The sequence below is a fragment of the Eptatretus burgeri genome, chromosome 16 (genome assembly GCF_056783735.1).
Source record: "Eptatretus burgeri isolate ZD-2024b chromosome 16, Ebu_testis_v1, whole genome shotgun sequence".
NCBI classification, from domain to species: domain Eukaryota; kingdom Metazoa; phylum Chordata; class Myxini; order Myxiniformes; family Myxinidae; genus Eptatretus; species Eptatretus burgeri.
Window position 1 is genome coordinate 58,716,753 of NC_140976.1, and position 15,489 is coordinate 58,732,241.

At 45.1% G+C, this 15,489-nt stretch overlaps 1 protein-coding gene across 6 annotated transcripts in view; it reads left to right on the forward strand.

Annotated features, from left to right (window-relative positions):
• Window positions 1-15,489, forward strand: part of LOC147011126 (rho guanine nucleotide exchange factor TIAM1-like) — a 158,561-nt gene that overhangs the window by 70,135 nt on the left and 72,937 nt on the right. For all 6 annotated transcript variants that reach the window (XR_015052466.1, XM_085859913.1, XM_085859912.1 and 3 more), the window contains 3 exons: window positions 11,987-12,197; window positions 12,445-13,246; window positions 13,437-13,624. Coding sequence is in view for 5 of the 6 variants with exons in the window: in XM_085859913.1 (XP_085716039.1) it covers window positions 11,989-12,197; window positions 12,445-13,246; window positions 13,437-13,624 (1,199 nt within the window). In the remaining variant the exon portion in view is untranslated. The remainder of the gene's footprint in view (window positions 1-11,986; window positions 12,198-12,444; window positions 13,247-13,436; window positions 13,625-15,489) is intronic.

The following is a 15,489-nucleotide window of genomic DNA, read 5'->3' on the forward strand; positions in this document are numbered from 1 at the left end:
AGCCACTCCACAAGCCCTCACTTTGGCTAACAACCTCCGATGTGATACCTTATCAAATACCTCCTTAATGTCTCGATATACCATGTCCACTGTCTTTCCATCATCCACCCAATCAGACACTGCTTCATAGAACTCTAAATATTTGTTAAACAGGAACTATCTTTGGTAAAACCATGCTGACTACCTTTAATTAGTTTATATTTATTTAAATGGTTCCTCATCTAGTCCTTAATTAATGTCTCCAACACCTTCCCCACAACTGAAGTCAAACTAACAGGTTGATAGTTTCCCAATTCTTCTCTGGATCCTTTATTAAATAATGGTGTTACATTTGCTACTCTCCAATCCTCTCCTGTCCTGACTCCAGGGAACTATTGAAAATATCCGTTAACATCTCGCTTACCTGCTCAGCCACCTCCATCGATACTCTCGGGTGTATATTATCTGGACCCGGAGCCTTATTACCTTCGCATTCTGCGAAAGGTTATGTTTTGGTCGCTGTGTATTTATTAATTTGTGAATATGTGTGTTTGTTTGTTATTCGCATAACTCAGAAAGTGTTAAACCGAATTGCATGAAATTTGGTGGGATGATTCGTGAGTATCCAAGGACGATTTGATTAGATTTTGGGAGCGATCGGGTCAAAGGTCAAGGTCAAGGTCATGAAAAGGTCAAAAACACTCTTTTGAGCATAACTTCCTTCATAATACAGCTATCGACATGCAACCACCGCCATATTGTTCCATGACGAGATACCTTTCGGATATGTAGTGTCGGATTTGGCGTAACGTCATCGGAAGTGCATCTAAATGACATCACAAGATGAAGTAAATTTTCAATTTTCGATCTCATCAGTTTAGATCATACTGTTTTGTCGGACTTACCTTAAGGACGTCACACACCAAATTTGACTTCGATCGGACTGACCGTTATGACGTCATTGACGTTTGAACATGACGTTTTTCCATTGTGGCTAAAATGTCCTGATATCCTAAAAATCTTCTGTAAAAGCCCTTCTTCATCTCCTCGATAGATACTCTCAGCTATTGGCAACTCTCCTGACTGTTCTTGTATAAAAGTTGAAGAAAAATACCTGTTTAATAAGCCTGCCATCTCACTTTCATCACTAACCACTCTCCCGGTGCTCTTCCTCAATCGACCCACACTGGTCCGAACCTGTTCCTTTCCCCTGATATACTTAAAGAAATCCTTGTTATTATGTTTAATATTCTTAGCCACGTTCTTCTCATACTCAATATATAAAACGATCTTTATATCATTATTTTATTTATAATTGAGGCATAAACCTGAACACTGCATGGGCTATCATGTTCTATGAACTCTCTCGTTTGGAAATGTTTTATTGTAAATATTTAATTGTGCAGTGATGGATTTGTAGCGTAAATCATTTTTGTTCTCAGCCCAACTTGTTTTGTTGGTTTCACTTTTTGGAGGGTAGGACGATATTCCAAATGGATATTACATTTGGATCCCAGATGTTAAATTTGCATTTTAACATATAACTTCAGATTTGTGGAGTTTATTTTCCAAGTGCCACTTAGTTTTTCCAATTGCAATTTGTTGTACATAAAACTTCCGAACGCCATATTTATTTTGCATCACCACACGAGGAATGGTTCGATTTAATTTAATGCCGATCTAAAATGTGTCGTCACCCTCCTTCTCCACTCCCTCATGCCAAATAAGATGCAAGTTCCTTTTTGCCAATGTGTAGTCATGCTGTGAAGTAATCTTTACAATCATATGTAGTATGTCTGTGTCACAGAAACTATTCTACGTGTATTCATAATGTTGTTGCTTTGTATGAAAATAATAGGTCACTGCATATCAAGTGTATGGCTCAACAAACAAATGTTTCAATGTAAGTGGGGTAAAACATTCACCCTGTGGTACAAAACGAACTCGATGCTGTCACTTGGGCATCCCTGATTATTTTCATGATGTTGCCTCATTCTTCGAACACACTGCACCACTCTTTTTATGTGTAAAACTTCAGCTTCCTTATGTGTGTGTATGTATGTATGTATATATATATATATATATATATATATATATATATATATATATATATATATATATATTTGAGTATATATATATATATGTATGTATATATATATATATGAATATATTTGAGGATATATATATATATATATTTGAGTATATATATATATATATATATATATATATATATATATATATATTTGAATGTATATATATATGTATATATATATATATATATATATATATATATATATATATATATATATATATATGTATATGTATATACACATACACATGCATCCATGCACACTCAGTATCTTCCGTTATGCCAAGTAAGATTCCATTCTGCCCCCATCTGCAGCTGGGTGACAGATGGTCTTCCCAGAAGTGGTCTGAACGGTTGAGACTGTAATCCTGAACTTCTCACTGCCTTCGATGCCTTTTTTGTGAACTCAATGGAGTATTGCTCTCCCTATAAGCTGGTGCCTTGACTTCACGCCTGTCTTTCCTGGATGCTATGGAATTCAAAGCTCTCAACGTCATTGCATCTCCCACAAAGAAGCAGAACCACAGAACCTACTACTCTCGCGGCGCAGACAAGTTGATGGCCTCTCGGTTTTCGACTGCCTCTCCTCAGATTTGTTTTCTTCTCTCTGCTCTTTAATCTCTTCAACCCTTGAGGTTGTACGTATTTAACCAGACTTGGTGGTGTAATGTTTCGAGCATCTGCTCTGAGTCTGGGAGGTCGGTGGTTCGACCCTCGGCGGAGCCACACCAAAGATTTCTAAAATGGTACTTTCTGCTTCCTTGCTTGGTGCTCAGAATTTAAAATGAATAGAGCACAGGCAAACAACCAAATGTTGTCAACACTTGCACAGGCATTAATGGGTCTCCTTTGTTGCAGTTCTTTGTGAATGAACTCATATTTATAACCCACTCCTTGTGGTGCTTTTAAAATCCAGGCTCACTGCTCACCTCCCTCTCTTTGTTCCTCTTTTCTCACACTTGTGGAACATACTTCCCTCTCCTCATGTTTGTTCGTCACCTTATTGAATTCATGGGTTATCCCACTGCTCCACTGATAGTGCTTTGCTTCTCCCCTTTGTTAACTTGTTTCCTGAGCCTGGACTTTGTGTGCAAAAAAAAAGAAAAACCACTCGTGATACAATCAAAGTACACCGCCTCCATGCCAAATATATGAACAAGCAGTCATAGACTGGTACTTACGAAATCGTCAACTTGACCTCTGACCTTGTCTAATAAAAGCTGTCTCGAGAGAAGGTAGCGACGCAAACCAGAAGTTTCTACGATGATTTTGTACCAAACCATCAAAAATCGAATGTTTGACCTCACTGTGACCTTGACCTTGGACCTATTTTGACCAAAATCCAATCAGCGCGAGCCATCACCCTCCTGAATCACGTGTTGTAATTTGACATTGGTAGCTTCTTCCATTCTCGAGTTATTGTGCCTACAAACAAACAAACAAACAAACAAACAAACAAACAGAAACACACAAACACACAAATAGAGGATGGAAGTCATTAATATACTTACGAAATCTTTAGATTTCGTAAGTAATAAATAACAAATCCTCCAGCGCGCGACATTATCAGGGCACCTGAGGCGCCCAGCGATGCCGGGTGCCGAAGGTGGGAGCGGTGTATAATAGTTGACTGATTAATTTATTTATTGCATCATCAAAATAAATAAATAATCTACTTCTTCTTCTTCTTCTTCTTCTTCTTCTTCTTCTTCTTCTTCTTCTTCTTCTTTCGGCTGCTCCCATTAGGGGTCGCCACAGCGGATCATCCGTATCATCCGCATAGTGATTTGGCACATGTTTTACGCCGGATGCCCTTCCTGACGCAACCCTGGTCGCCTCTTACGACACAGGGATATGGTAGACCTATTTTCACTGGGGTATACACCGGCCCAGTATACTGGTACTCTTTTCGCCGACCTCGGAAGGATGACAGGCTGAGTCAACTCCCTGGTGTATTAATTCAGTGGCCCAACGGGGCTTGAACTCAGGACCTTTTGGATCCCAAGCCACTGCCCTAACCACTGTGCCAACACCAGGCTTCAAAATAAATAAATAATAATCGTAAAATAATTAATTTCTTCACCGAAACCACCACTGTTTCATCTGAATCTGCAACTTTGAAAGATTAATTAATTCATTAAGTTATGAATCAAAAAAAAATAAAAAATTAATCGATTATTTCATTAATCATGAGAACAAAAATACCCTTAATACAATGTCAGGTCAGGCCAGATGAGATCTGTGACTTGCTACAGGTATCATGTAAACCTGTACTAACCTGTTCCATGGTCGGGTTGTCTGCGACGAAACCGTCTCCCCCACCAGGTTTTCTGTTGAGGAGGGTGTTTGGATATGGACACCCAGCAGGATTAAAAACAAAACCTGTCAAAGGGCGGAGGAGCTCCTTGTGAGCCAACGGCCATCCATATCTAGTGCCCAACTGTGTCTGCGGACCTCCTCCTGCAGTTGGGTTACTTTTTATTAGGAGGTTGGCGGCAGTATTTGCAATCCGGCCACCGTAAAACCCTTCATTCTGCAAAACACAAAAACGCAAAGAAATCTGAAAACCCACTCCGTGGGAGTACCTCTTGTGCAGCTTCCCTTCACAGGGCAGCTCACCGGATGATGGGATTGGGGCAAAGCCTTCGGGACCCCAAATCTTTGATGATAGGAGGGAAACCATGGGGTAACATTCCCGGGTCAGAGTGCACGAGAGTGTGTTGGAGTGTTGCTGAGGTCTCGTCCACCAGACGGCGGTCTCCTTGGGTTAATCTGAGGCGGTCCCTTCAGATGGGTGCCTGGAATGTCCTATCCCTAAGAGAGGATGATCACCTGCATCTGTTATCACCTGAGCTCAAGCGTTTGGACATCGGTATTGCAGCACTCTCTGAGGTTCCGAGACCAGATTGCGGTAAGATCATGGTGGGTGGTTACACCTACTATTGGTCTGGTCGCTCTGATGCTTACCATTCCCAAGGAGTTGCTGCAGCTGTGTTCAACAAACTGACTCCATTGATAATTGAGATAACAACGGTCAACGAGCGTATTATGAGATTAAGGATTCGTCACTCCTTCGGTGTCATTTCCCTGGTCTCTGTTTATGCTCCGACTGAAGCGAGTGACCTCACCGTGAAGGACACATTCTACGCCACGCTCGAGTCTGTGGTTGATCAGTGCCCCAGACGAGATACACTTCTAGTCTTGGGGGATTTCAATGCATCGACTGGAACTGATGGGGATGGTTATGAGACTTGTGTTGGTCCCCATGGGTCTGGAACTGTGCACCAGAATAGCACTAAGTTCCTTGACTTTACAAGAAGTTAAGGACTTGGGTGGCTGGTTCATGGTTTCAGCGCCCACAAGCTCATCGCTGGACAAGCGCCCACAAGCACATTCCAACGCTGGCGGTGTGGCAAAGGAGATTGACCATGTCCTCGTTGATGGTCGCTGGAGGATGATCCAGAACTGCAGAACTGCAGATGACCCAGAACTGCTCAGTTCCTCAATACTGACCACCCGCTTGTTCTAACAACGCTGAAGTTGCACCTTAAATCCAGGAGAATGTTACCATCCCAGCCTAGGCTGGATGTTGGCTAGCTCAAGGATGAGAGGGTAGCTGAGGAGTTTGCAAATAGGCTGATTGGAGATTTTGGGGGTCTCGGTGCTTTGGGGGGTCCTGAAGAGTTGTGGCGTGCCTTCAAGACCACCATCCTTGATATTTCCGGTGGATGTCTTGGAACTCACCAGAGGGCAAAGAAGAATTTTTTCTCTCAAGGGACACTGGATACCATTGAGCAGAGTCGTAGGACCAGGATGAATGGCAGAGCTGAGCTGTTCAGGGAGCTGAGGCGTAAAACTGTACGTGCACCAAGGGTGGACAAGGAGATCTATGTGCGAGGAATCTGTGAGGGGGGTAGAGAATCACCTGTGGTCAAGTGATTCTGGTCCCGCTTACAGGGGAATTCGCACATTTCGTTCATCCAAGCCCATCCCTCGTAGCATTGCAGTTAGAGCAGAGATTGGTAGGCTCTTGATGAAGGAGTCCAAAGTGAAGGCCCGCTGGGCCGGTTACTTTGAGCGGTTGTACCAGGCTGATCCACCAGCTGTCAAGTTGGACATCAAGGGTGTTACAATCCCTGCTGCTGACCCTCCAATCAACTGTGATCCATCTTCGCTTGTGGAAACACAGGCTGCGGTAAACCGGTTGAAATGGGGTAAAGCTCCAGGGATCTGTGGCATCCATGCTGAACTTCTCAAGGCTGGTAGAAATGCTGCACTCGTGTTGTTGCATGCAGTTTTGTGCTCTGCCTGCAACACAGGCATCATCCCAACTGACTGGTAGAGGGGCCTTGTTGTCCCTCTCTGGAAAGGGAAGGGTGATCGCCAAGACTGCAACAACTACCGAGGGGTGATGCTGCTCTCAGTGCCGGGCAAGGTCTTTGCTCGGATAATCCTTGATAGGGTTCGCCACCACCTGCTTGAGCACCAGCGTCCAGAGCAGTCAGGCTTTACACCAAAGAAGTCAACGATTGACCGTATCCTTGCTCTTCGTGTCCTCACCGAATGCAGATGAGAGTTTTGGCAGGGACTGCTTGCAGCCTATGTTGATCTCTGTGAAGCGTTCGATTCAGTGAATCGGGATGCCCTCTGGAGGATTCTTGGCCTTCGTGGGGTGGCACCAAAACTGACCGATCTGATGTCTGAACTCTATTCTGGTACTGAGAGTGCTCTGAGATGTGGTGGTACCATCTCTGACTTATTTCCTGTTGTTACTGTAGTTCGTCATGGGTGTGTACTGGCCCCCACACTTTTCAGAACTTGTATGGACTGGATTTTAGGGTGGATGTCAGAGAGATCAAGCTGTGGTGCATCTTTTGGGAATGTCAAGATCTCTGACCTTGATTTCGCAGATGATGCAGTTCTCTTTGCGGAGACTTTAGATATGCTTTTGCGGGCCCTCGAGGTGCTGAATGAGGAGTCGGAACCGCTGGGATTAAGGGTTTCCTTGGTCAAAACTAAGATCCAGGCATTCAATGACATCTTGGATGCTGCTTTCCTGTCTGTGTCTGTTTGTGGTGAGGATGTTGAGGTCATGGAGAGATTCACTTACCTCGGTAGAGATATTCATGTCTCTGCTAGCTGTGAGTCAGAGATCAACCGACGTCTGGGTCGAGCCTGGGGAGTCGTGGATTCAGTGGATAATGGGGGTGGCGCTGCTAGTACCTGTGCGGGAAGACGAGAGTCCGAGTCTTCATGTCCTTGGTGCTTCCAGTCTTGCTCTATGGATGCGAGACTTGGACTCTTACCAAGGATCTGAGACGGAGACTTAATTCCTTTGGTACCAGGTCTCTTCGGAGAATCCTTGGCTCTCGCTGGTCGGACTTTGTGTCCGAGCGGTTGCTGAGAGAGACTCAAATGAGATTTGTTACATCGTCCTGCATCGTCCGTGAGCGTCAGCTGTGACTGCATGGACATGTGGCCTGTTTTACTGATGCTGCTCCTGCTCATAAGATTCTCTCAGTGAGGGAATCTCGTGAGTGGAGGAGGCCAATGGGCCGACCATGTGCCTCATGGTTGCAGCAGGTTGATCGGCATCTCAAGGAGATTGAGCTGGGCCAGGCATCTGCCTGGGGGATGGCCAGACGGAAGCCCCTGGAGTATTGGCAGAAAGTGGACGCAGTGACGTGCTGCTCTGGCACATGCTCCCAAACCTAGAGCCAAATCACTTGTTCACTGTCTTGTCCAAATATTAGTTTCCTCATTCAAAAGGTGCACTGAGATATTGTCCAGATAAGAAAGAAAATAAATAAGTAATTCATAAATCGATAATAATTCACTCATTAATCAATTAATAGCTTGATCAAAAAATGAAAAATAGTTTTTTGTCAAAACACTTGTTCACTACTGTGCCCAAATTTCAGCTTCCAAGCAGCTCAAAGGATGGCTGAGATATCGCCCGGACAAACAAACAAGGAAGAAAACAAAAGGAATGAAAACTGAGTTTTCACCCTTTCGGTGCGCATCATCGCTGAGCGCACCCTTTCGGTGCGCATCATCGCTGAGCGCACCCTTTCGGAGCGCATCATCGCTGAGCGCACCCTTTCGGTGCGCATCATCGCTGAGCGCACCCTTTCGGTGCGCATCATCGCTGAGCGCACCCTTTCGGTGCGCATCATCGCTGAGCGCACCCTTTCGGTGCGCATCATCGCTGAGCGCACCCTTTCGGTGCGCATCATCGCTGAGCGCACCCTTTCGGTGCGCATCATCGCTGAGCGCACCCTTTCGGTGCGCATCATCGCTGAGCGCACCCTTTCGGTGCGCATCATCGCTGAGCGCACCCTTTCGGTGCGCATCATCGCTGAGCGCACCCTTTCGGTGCGCATCATCGCTGAGCGCACCCTTTCGGTGCGCATCATCGCTGAGCGCACCCTTTCGGTGCGCATCATCGCTGAGCGCACCCTTTCGGTGCGCATCATCGCTGAGCGCACCCTTTCGGTGCGCATCATCGCTGAGCGCACCCTTTCGGTGCGCATCATCGCTGAGCGCACCCTTTCGGTGCGCATCATCGCTGAGCGCACCCTTTCGGTGCGCATCATCGCTGAGCGCACCCTTTCGGTGCGCATCATCGCTGAGCGCACCCTTTCGGTGCGCATCATCGCTGAGCGCACCCTTTCGGTGCGCATCATCGCTGAGCGCACCCTTTCGGTGCGCATCATCGCTGAGCGCACCCTTTCGGTGCGCATCATCGCTGAGCGCACCCTTTCGGTGCGCATCATCGCTGAGCGCACCCTTTCGGTGCGCATCATCGCTGAGCGCACCCTTTCGGTGCGCATCATCGCTGAGCGCACCCTTTCGGTGCGCATCATCGCTGAGCGCACCCTTTCGGTGCGCATCATCGCTGAGCGCACCCTTTCGGTGCGCATCATCGCTGAGCGCACCCTTTCCATGTGCATCGTCACTGATCTCTATACCTGGATTGGTCATGTCCACAGCGATTGTATATGGAGGAGTGAAGTCACCGGAAGTTCACTTTCCGCCATCTTGTCTCCCTCAAATCATCCCTGCAGCGAATACGAAAACAGCAGACTGGCAGTAAGAAATCTCCAAATACAAGCAATAAACTTTGCATGTAACTCATGCAAAGTTTTATTAGTTGGTGTGATGAACTTGTGAAAATCACAGACCTCATGTGACCGTGAGAGAATGTCACTTTGCGTGGTTTAATCACCTTTCACATCTGTGCGCTGACAGGGAACGTTGACATTTCATATTTCCTTGTGTCAATTGTATTACGTGACATCATACACACGGTGATTAAACGCAGGTGGTGACCTTTCGGCCCAACATACCTGCACCACATCAACACAAGAAAATTCTGGACTTTTTTTTTTCCAACTTCCAGGAGTGGCCATGTCTTGGGAAAAAAAAAAAACCATCAACCACACAACACCCCTTGACAAGACCCACCCCCATCAACAACACTCTGCAGACATGCACATAATCATCCATCAATGCTCAAACTTTCAAAAAGACCTGCCAACATCCCTCTACCCCTCTCTCGCTATCGAGTGTAGCCTGTGGCTGCTGGTTGCATCATTGGTTGGGATGCGGCTGTGCCGCTGAAGCAGTGTCCCCCTTACCAGTACACTGGTACTCATTTTGCCGACCTCAGAAGGATGACAGGCTGAGTCAACATCCTGGTGTTTATTAATTCAGCAGCCAACGGGACTTGAATTCAGGACCCTGGGATTCCAAGCCGCCACCCGAACCACTAAGCCAACACCAGGCTTTTTCCTCTATCCCTCAATGTCCATAACTTCCAAGTTCTTCTCTAATTCCAATTTAAACCCATCTACTGTTTCTGTCATCAATTCCTTTCCAGGGAGACCGTTCCATGCATTAACTACTCTTTGAGTGAAAGACCCATATCTCACTACCTTCTTAACTCGACTCTTCTTTACTCTCAAGCAATGCCCCTGGTGCGATCACTGTGTCTACGCTGCTGAATAATTATTCTGCACTTATTTTGTCAATACCCTTCAATACCTTAAACATCTCAATCATATCGCCTCGTAACCTCTTTCTTTCTATTGCATAAAGCCCTGTCTCCTTCAACCGCTCCTCAGCTGAGTCGAGTGAGGCCCAGAATCAATCTGTTCGCCCTGCGTTGAACCCTTCGACATGGCAGCGATGTCCTTCCTGAGTTGTGGTGACCAAAACTGCACACAATATTCTAGATGTGGCCCTCACTAAATTCCTGGGCTATGTTAACAACTCTTTTGATATATAATTGATCCCCCTCCAAATACAACTGAAAACCAGATTTGCTTCACATTTTGCTGCCTGGCACTGTGCTGCCTGCTTACCTCCCATATCTCTTACCACCCCGAGATCCTTCCCCCATGTGACACACTCCAACATTACCCCTTGTATCCTGTAATCTCTATTTACATTGTTCTTCGGAAGAACTTCTTCCCCATCCCCAACACCTTACACTTGCTCAGGTTAAATTACATTCTCCAATCTTTTGCCCAATCTCTGAGAGTATCAACACTTTCCTGAATCTGATCACCACCCCCTCTGCTATCCACCTTCCCTCCAAGCTTTGTGTCATCTGCAAATTTGGAAAACCTCTTCACCCCTATCTCCAAATCATTGATGTAAATAATTAATAGTAATGGTCCAAGTCCTGATCCCTGACTACATATAAAGTTGACAACATTAAGAGAAGAAAGAGAGGTGGGATGGAAGGGATCCATGGTGTGACTGAGGGGGAGAGTCTGATTTGGGGGGGGGGGTTCCTTCCCCTCTCCTCCAAATGGTAGGGGAATGTTGATTTAACCTGAAGTTTGTACATTCTAAAACATTCTTGTGTGCAAAACGAAAGCAGTCTAATCATCTTCTTCATTTATTGATGTAATTTTTCTGTTTTTAACATGTAACTCCTGAATATGTTTTGAACTTTACATTGTATAACACACAAGGAGTGTTGAGATGGGGGGGCGGGGTACCCCACGCTGCCTGTGAGAAAAGTACACAGCTACATGATATTATTTATGAGAAGGATATTATATTTATAAGGTTTCAGGATGTGTTGGACATTGAAAGGCGATGTATGGAGTTATTGGCCTCGTCATGGTTAACTTTTGCCTCAAAACGCCCTTCAAGCCAACATCTCATAGTTCACAACCTTGCCCCGAAAACATTAACAAACATAGAATAACAAAAATTGCCGAAAATAACAAAACATATTTTAAATAACATTAAAAAAACATGACTTTAGTTTTGTTTTGTTATTGATGAAGTGACCTGGAGCCTAATGTAACTTGGATGTTCGGCCTATGTTTGTTTTCCGACCTAACCCTGTGTCGGGCCTCATAATATGCATTGATCGCCTCCTTGCAATTTCCAAGGAGCTCCAAGGGAATTTTCCGGAATTCGATTGAGTAATAGAAACAGTAATTTCCTTCAAAATCCATTAAAATATTAGACAGAAGTTGAAATATATTTGAAGAAATATATTTTGCAAAATCGGCCGGGTCCGGTTCAACGTTGCTTGTTACGACAGTTCGCCTCTTTTGGGGGAGACAAGATGGCGGAAAGTGCACTTCCGGTGGCCTCATGCACGGAGCCGTCGTGACCAATCCAGTAGTAGAGATCAGTGTGTATAGTGTATACTACAGTGTGGGGTAATGCATGCTTCAGAGTCGGGTAGTCCATGTTACAGTGTCAAGGTTGCATGTGCTACAGTGTTCGTGGAGTGTGTGCTCCAGTTAGCACATAGCACCACTGCCATGTTCACGTGAATTCACAAGTTTCATATCACTTTTCTCTCTGCCTACACCACCTAGTGCACTATTTGTCATGCTCCACAGTTTTAATATTGTGTTTAAATGTTTTATTTTTTTGTTTTTGAAGTGATGGGGAACTCTGGAAGCCAGTCAGAGCTTCAGAACAAGAAGAACAGTGGGAGTACTCCCGGCAGTGGCAGTGTTGCTGGTGGTCGCAAGGTTCCTCGACCATTGACGCGAAACCGCTTTGGGTTTTCAAACCATTCATCACCTTCACACTACCGGCCAAGCAGATCCGGTCGTCTACGACAACCAGCCCCTGATGGGGTCCCACCAAGGTGAACACTAGCCTTGGATTGAGCAGATGTTTTTTTGGATAGTTTCTGTATTTTTTTATTTGGTTTGACCATTGTGGGCTATTTTTGTCGCTCCTTGTTTGTGGAGATACATAACTGTTAAGAAATCACAATAAATAAGGTACGTATTCATTGAACACCACCTGTGGTATTGTGTATTTACCTCACCTTGTTTGACCTTGTCACAACTGTTGCACTAGTTCCCTCCTTTTATCCCACGTACCACTAGGTTTCCAGCTTTACCTCGCCTTCCTTGCCACCCAGAGAATGATGCCTGCACCACAAATTTGACAGAAGCTGGCTTGAGCTTTGGACGTGATCGCAGCTTTTCTGCACGCTTCTGGAGTTTGGGACTATCCAGGGGTCATGGAGGAAATGAGAGTGGGTCTTCATTGTTCCCTGTGAATGCGAATGGAAAAAGGTACACAGAATCTGCATCTGTACCTGAGGAGCGGCACAGCCCCAGAGTTTTGATCAAACAATGTCGGAATGCCAATGCCAGTGGAATGTCAGTGGAGTTCCGTAAGCGGGAGCGCACACCTTCTTTGGGAACAAGTTCTGCCATTGTGCCCCCAAAATCACCACGATGTGAAGAAGGTAATGCACAGCGTGAATGGATGCTACGAACTCGGCAAATGGGAAGCCACACAGGCAAGGACTCGTGTCGAGTGACGGTGGAAACTATTAAAGCGAGTCGACCTTTTGTGATGGAGGAAATGGTGGATGATAAAGAGGTAGTGGTTGAGTTGGATGATCAGAGTGAAGATGATGAGATTGAGGAAAAGCAAATGCAGACCTCTACAGCAGAGGATCGCCTCGATACATTATCAAAGGAGATGTATCAAGCTCAGGAACAGCAGTTCATGGATTTGCAGATTTACCCCATTGCAACGACTGAGGCATACTGCTCACAGACTCTTCCTTGCCGCAGACAGAGACACACCGCGTATCAAGGGAATAAGACTGGAAAACTAGGAGCGCTGGTGTCACTCGCAGGAACATTACCACGAAGGAAGAGTAAAGAACACCAGGTGAGATTGGCGCTTGTCCTCTCTGGCCTGTGAAAGTGGAAGAACTTCAGTGGAAAATTATACTCCTGCATCAATAATTGCAAACAAATGTGAAACAAATGGCCGACAGTCGTGACCTTTGTGTGTTTGTACAATGCATGCAGTTCCATATTTATTCCTTTTTTTTTCCAACCTTTCCCAAATTTTCTAGCTACTGAACCAGAGCAAGGGTATGCGAGATGGCAGTGACAGTGGGATTGAAGGTGCAGCCACTGACTCGGACTTTCCTTCCAAGAGGTCCAGCTTGGATTTTGCTTGGAGTCCGAGCATTCATACTGGGCCTTGTGAGGCCGAGGAGAGTGATAGTGGAAGCAGCAGCCTTGGAATGGACCTGGCACGGTGAGTGCAACAAAGGATGGGCCCAATGGTCTTCCTGAGAGACGATTGAAGTACGGTAAACTCTTAAATATCGTGGGGGGTTACATTCCTGGAAAATGCCACGATAGTCCAAACAGCGATATTTAAAACCAATTTCCTGTGGGAAAAGGGGGGCACTGTTCCCGGGCTTCGATAAAATAGCGAGGAAGTGCAGCGACAGCCTAAAATAAACATTAGTCGGCTTAACAATGATGTCTCCTGCTGCGTTGAAGCAGATTAAACGTTCAAAAGTGACCTCAGCATTCCTCCCCGATTAATTTCTCAAATCGTTTTCTTTGGTAATCTGTCGATGTGTATCATTCTGCAGCTCTGATTGTGTAAAATCATAAGAATCACTTTCGTCCATCATTTTACAATTCAGGGCCATTTCATTATCAACGGTGCGTGAAAGCATCGTGGTGCGAAATAACCATCACAGCTCAGCTCAAAAACTGCAAGATTGATAACCAAATTGGGATAAAAGGGATTGCCCACGATTGGTCAAAAATGCGATATTCAATTATATTAAAGGATTCACTGTAATTAAGTCTGAAAACATCACCGAGACCTCCTGATTTGTATCATTGAATGAACATTAATGTGGTGTAGATATTTCATGACATTTCAGGAGATGAACTGACTGGGTGGGTAATCTGATTCTCCATGAGGGATTGGAAATAATTTTGGAAACGCAGGTGAAACAAATTGAGGAGTCATAAACCTGATTTAGTAAAACTAAATATGCAACTCATAATTGGAATAATGTATCATTCCGATGACTCACGAACTGGTGCTTGTTTGTTTGTTTGTTTGTCATGCTACTCATCCTACAGTTCTGGGCCGATTACATCCAGACTTGCGACAGAAGATCAGCATAATTCCAATTAATGTATCGGGATGTTTTTATATTTTCCATTGGTATTGGGGGTCGTGTGGAGGGGGCGGGGGGAGGGGACGCAAATTTTCTATGTAAATGTGTATCGTGTAGCGCTGCCGCAAGGTGGGAGAAGGTATTCCAAGTCTCCACTGTTTACAGTTTACAGGAAATCACACACAGGTGAAGGCCATTCAGCCCATAATACCTGCACCACATCAACACCACACTAATTTATCAACACAAGATCAAAAGAAGAAAATGCAAAAAAAAAATCTTTAAATTAAGTGCTTTTTTTGTTTTGTTTTTTAAAGTTTTTTTTATAACCCTCCCCCTCCCCCCCCAACCAGGGGAGGGGGCATGGGCTTGGGTAAAAAACAAACATCAACCACCCAACCCCCCTTGACGAGACGCCCACCAACAGCACTCCGTACACATGCACACAATAACCATCAATGCTCAAGCTACCTAAAAGTCCTGCCAACATCCCTCTACCCCTCCATCTCCATAACTTCCAGGTACCTATCCAATTCTAATTTAATCTTATCTCCTATTTCTGCTGCCACTACCTTTCCAGGGAGACCATTCCATGCATTAACTACTCTCTGAGTGAAAGACCCCTGCCTTACGACCGTCTTAACTCTCCACTTCTTTGCTCTCAGGCTATGGCCCATGGTCCTAACATTGGTCTAAAATCTATCACTGTCTATTCTGTTAAACAATTCATCTGCACTTATTTTATCTCTACCTTTCATTATATTAAACATCTCCATCATATCTCCTCGTAACCACCTCCTTTCTAATTAATAAAGCCCTGTCTCCTTCAGACGCTCCTCAGAGCTGAGTCTAGCTCGGCCCAGAATCTATCTCATAGCCCTGCGCTGAACCCTCTCTATGGCATCGATGTCCTTCCAGAACTGTGGTGACCAGAACTGCACACAATATTCTAGATGTGACCCTCACTGAATTCCTA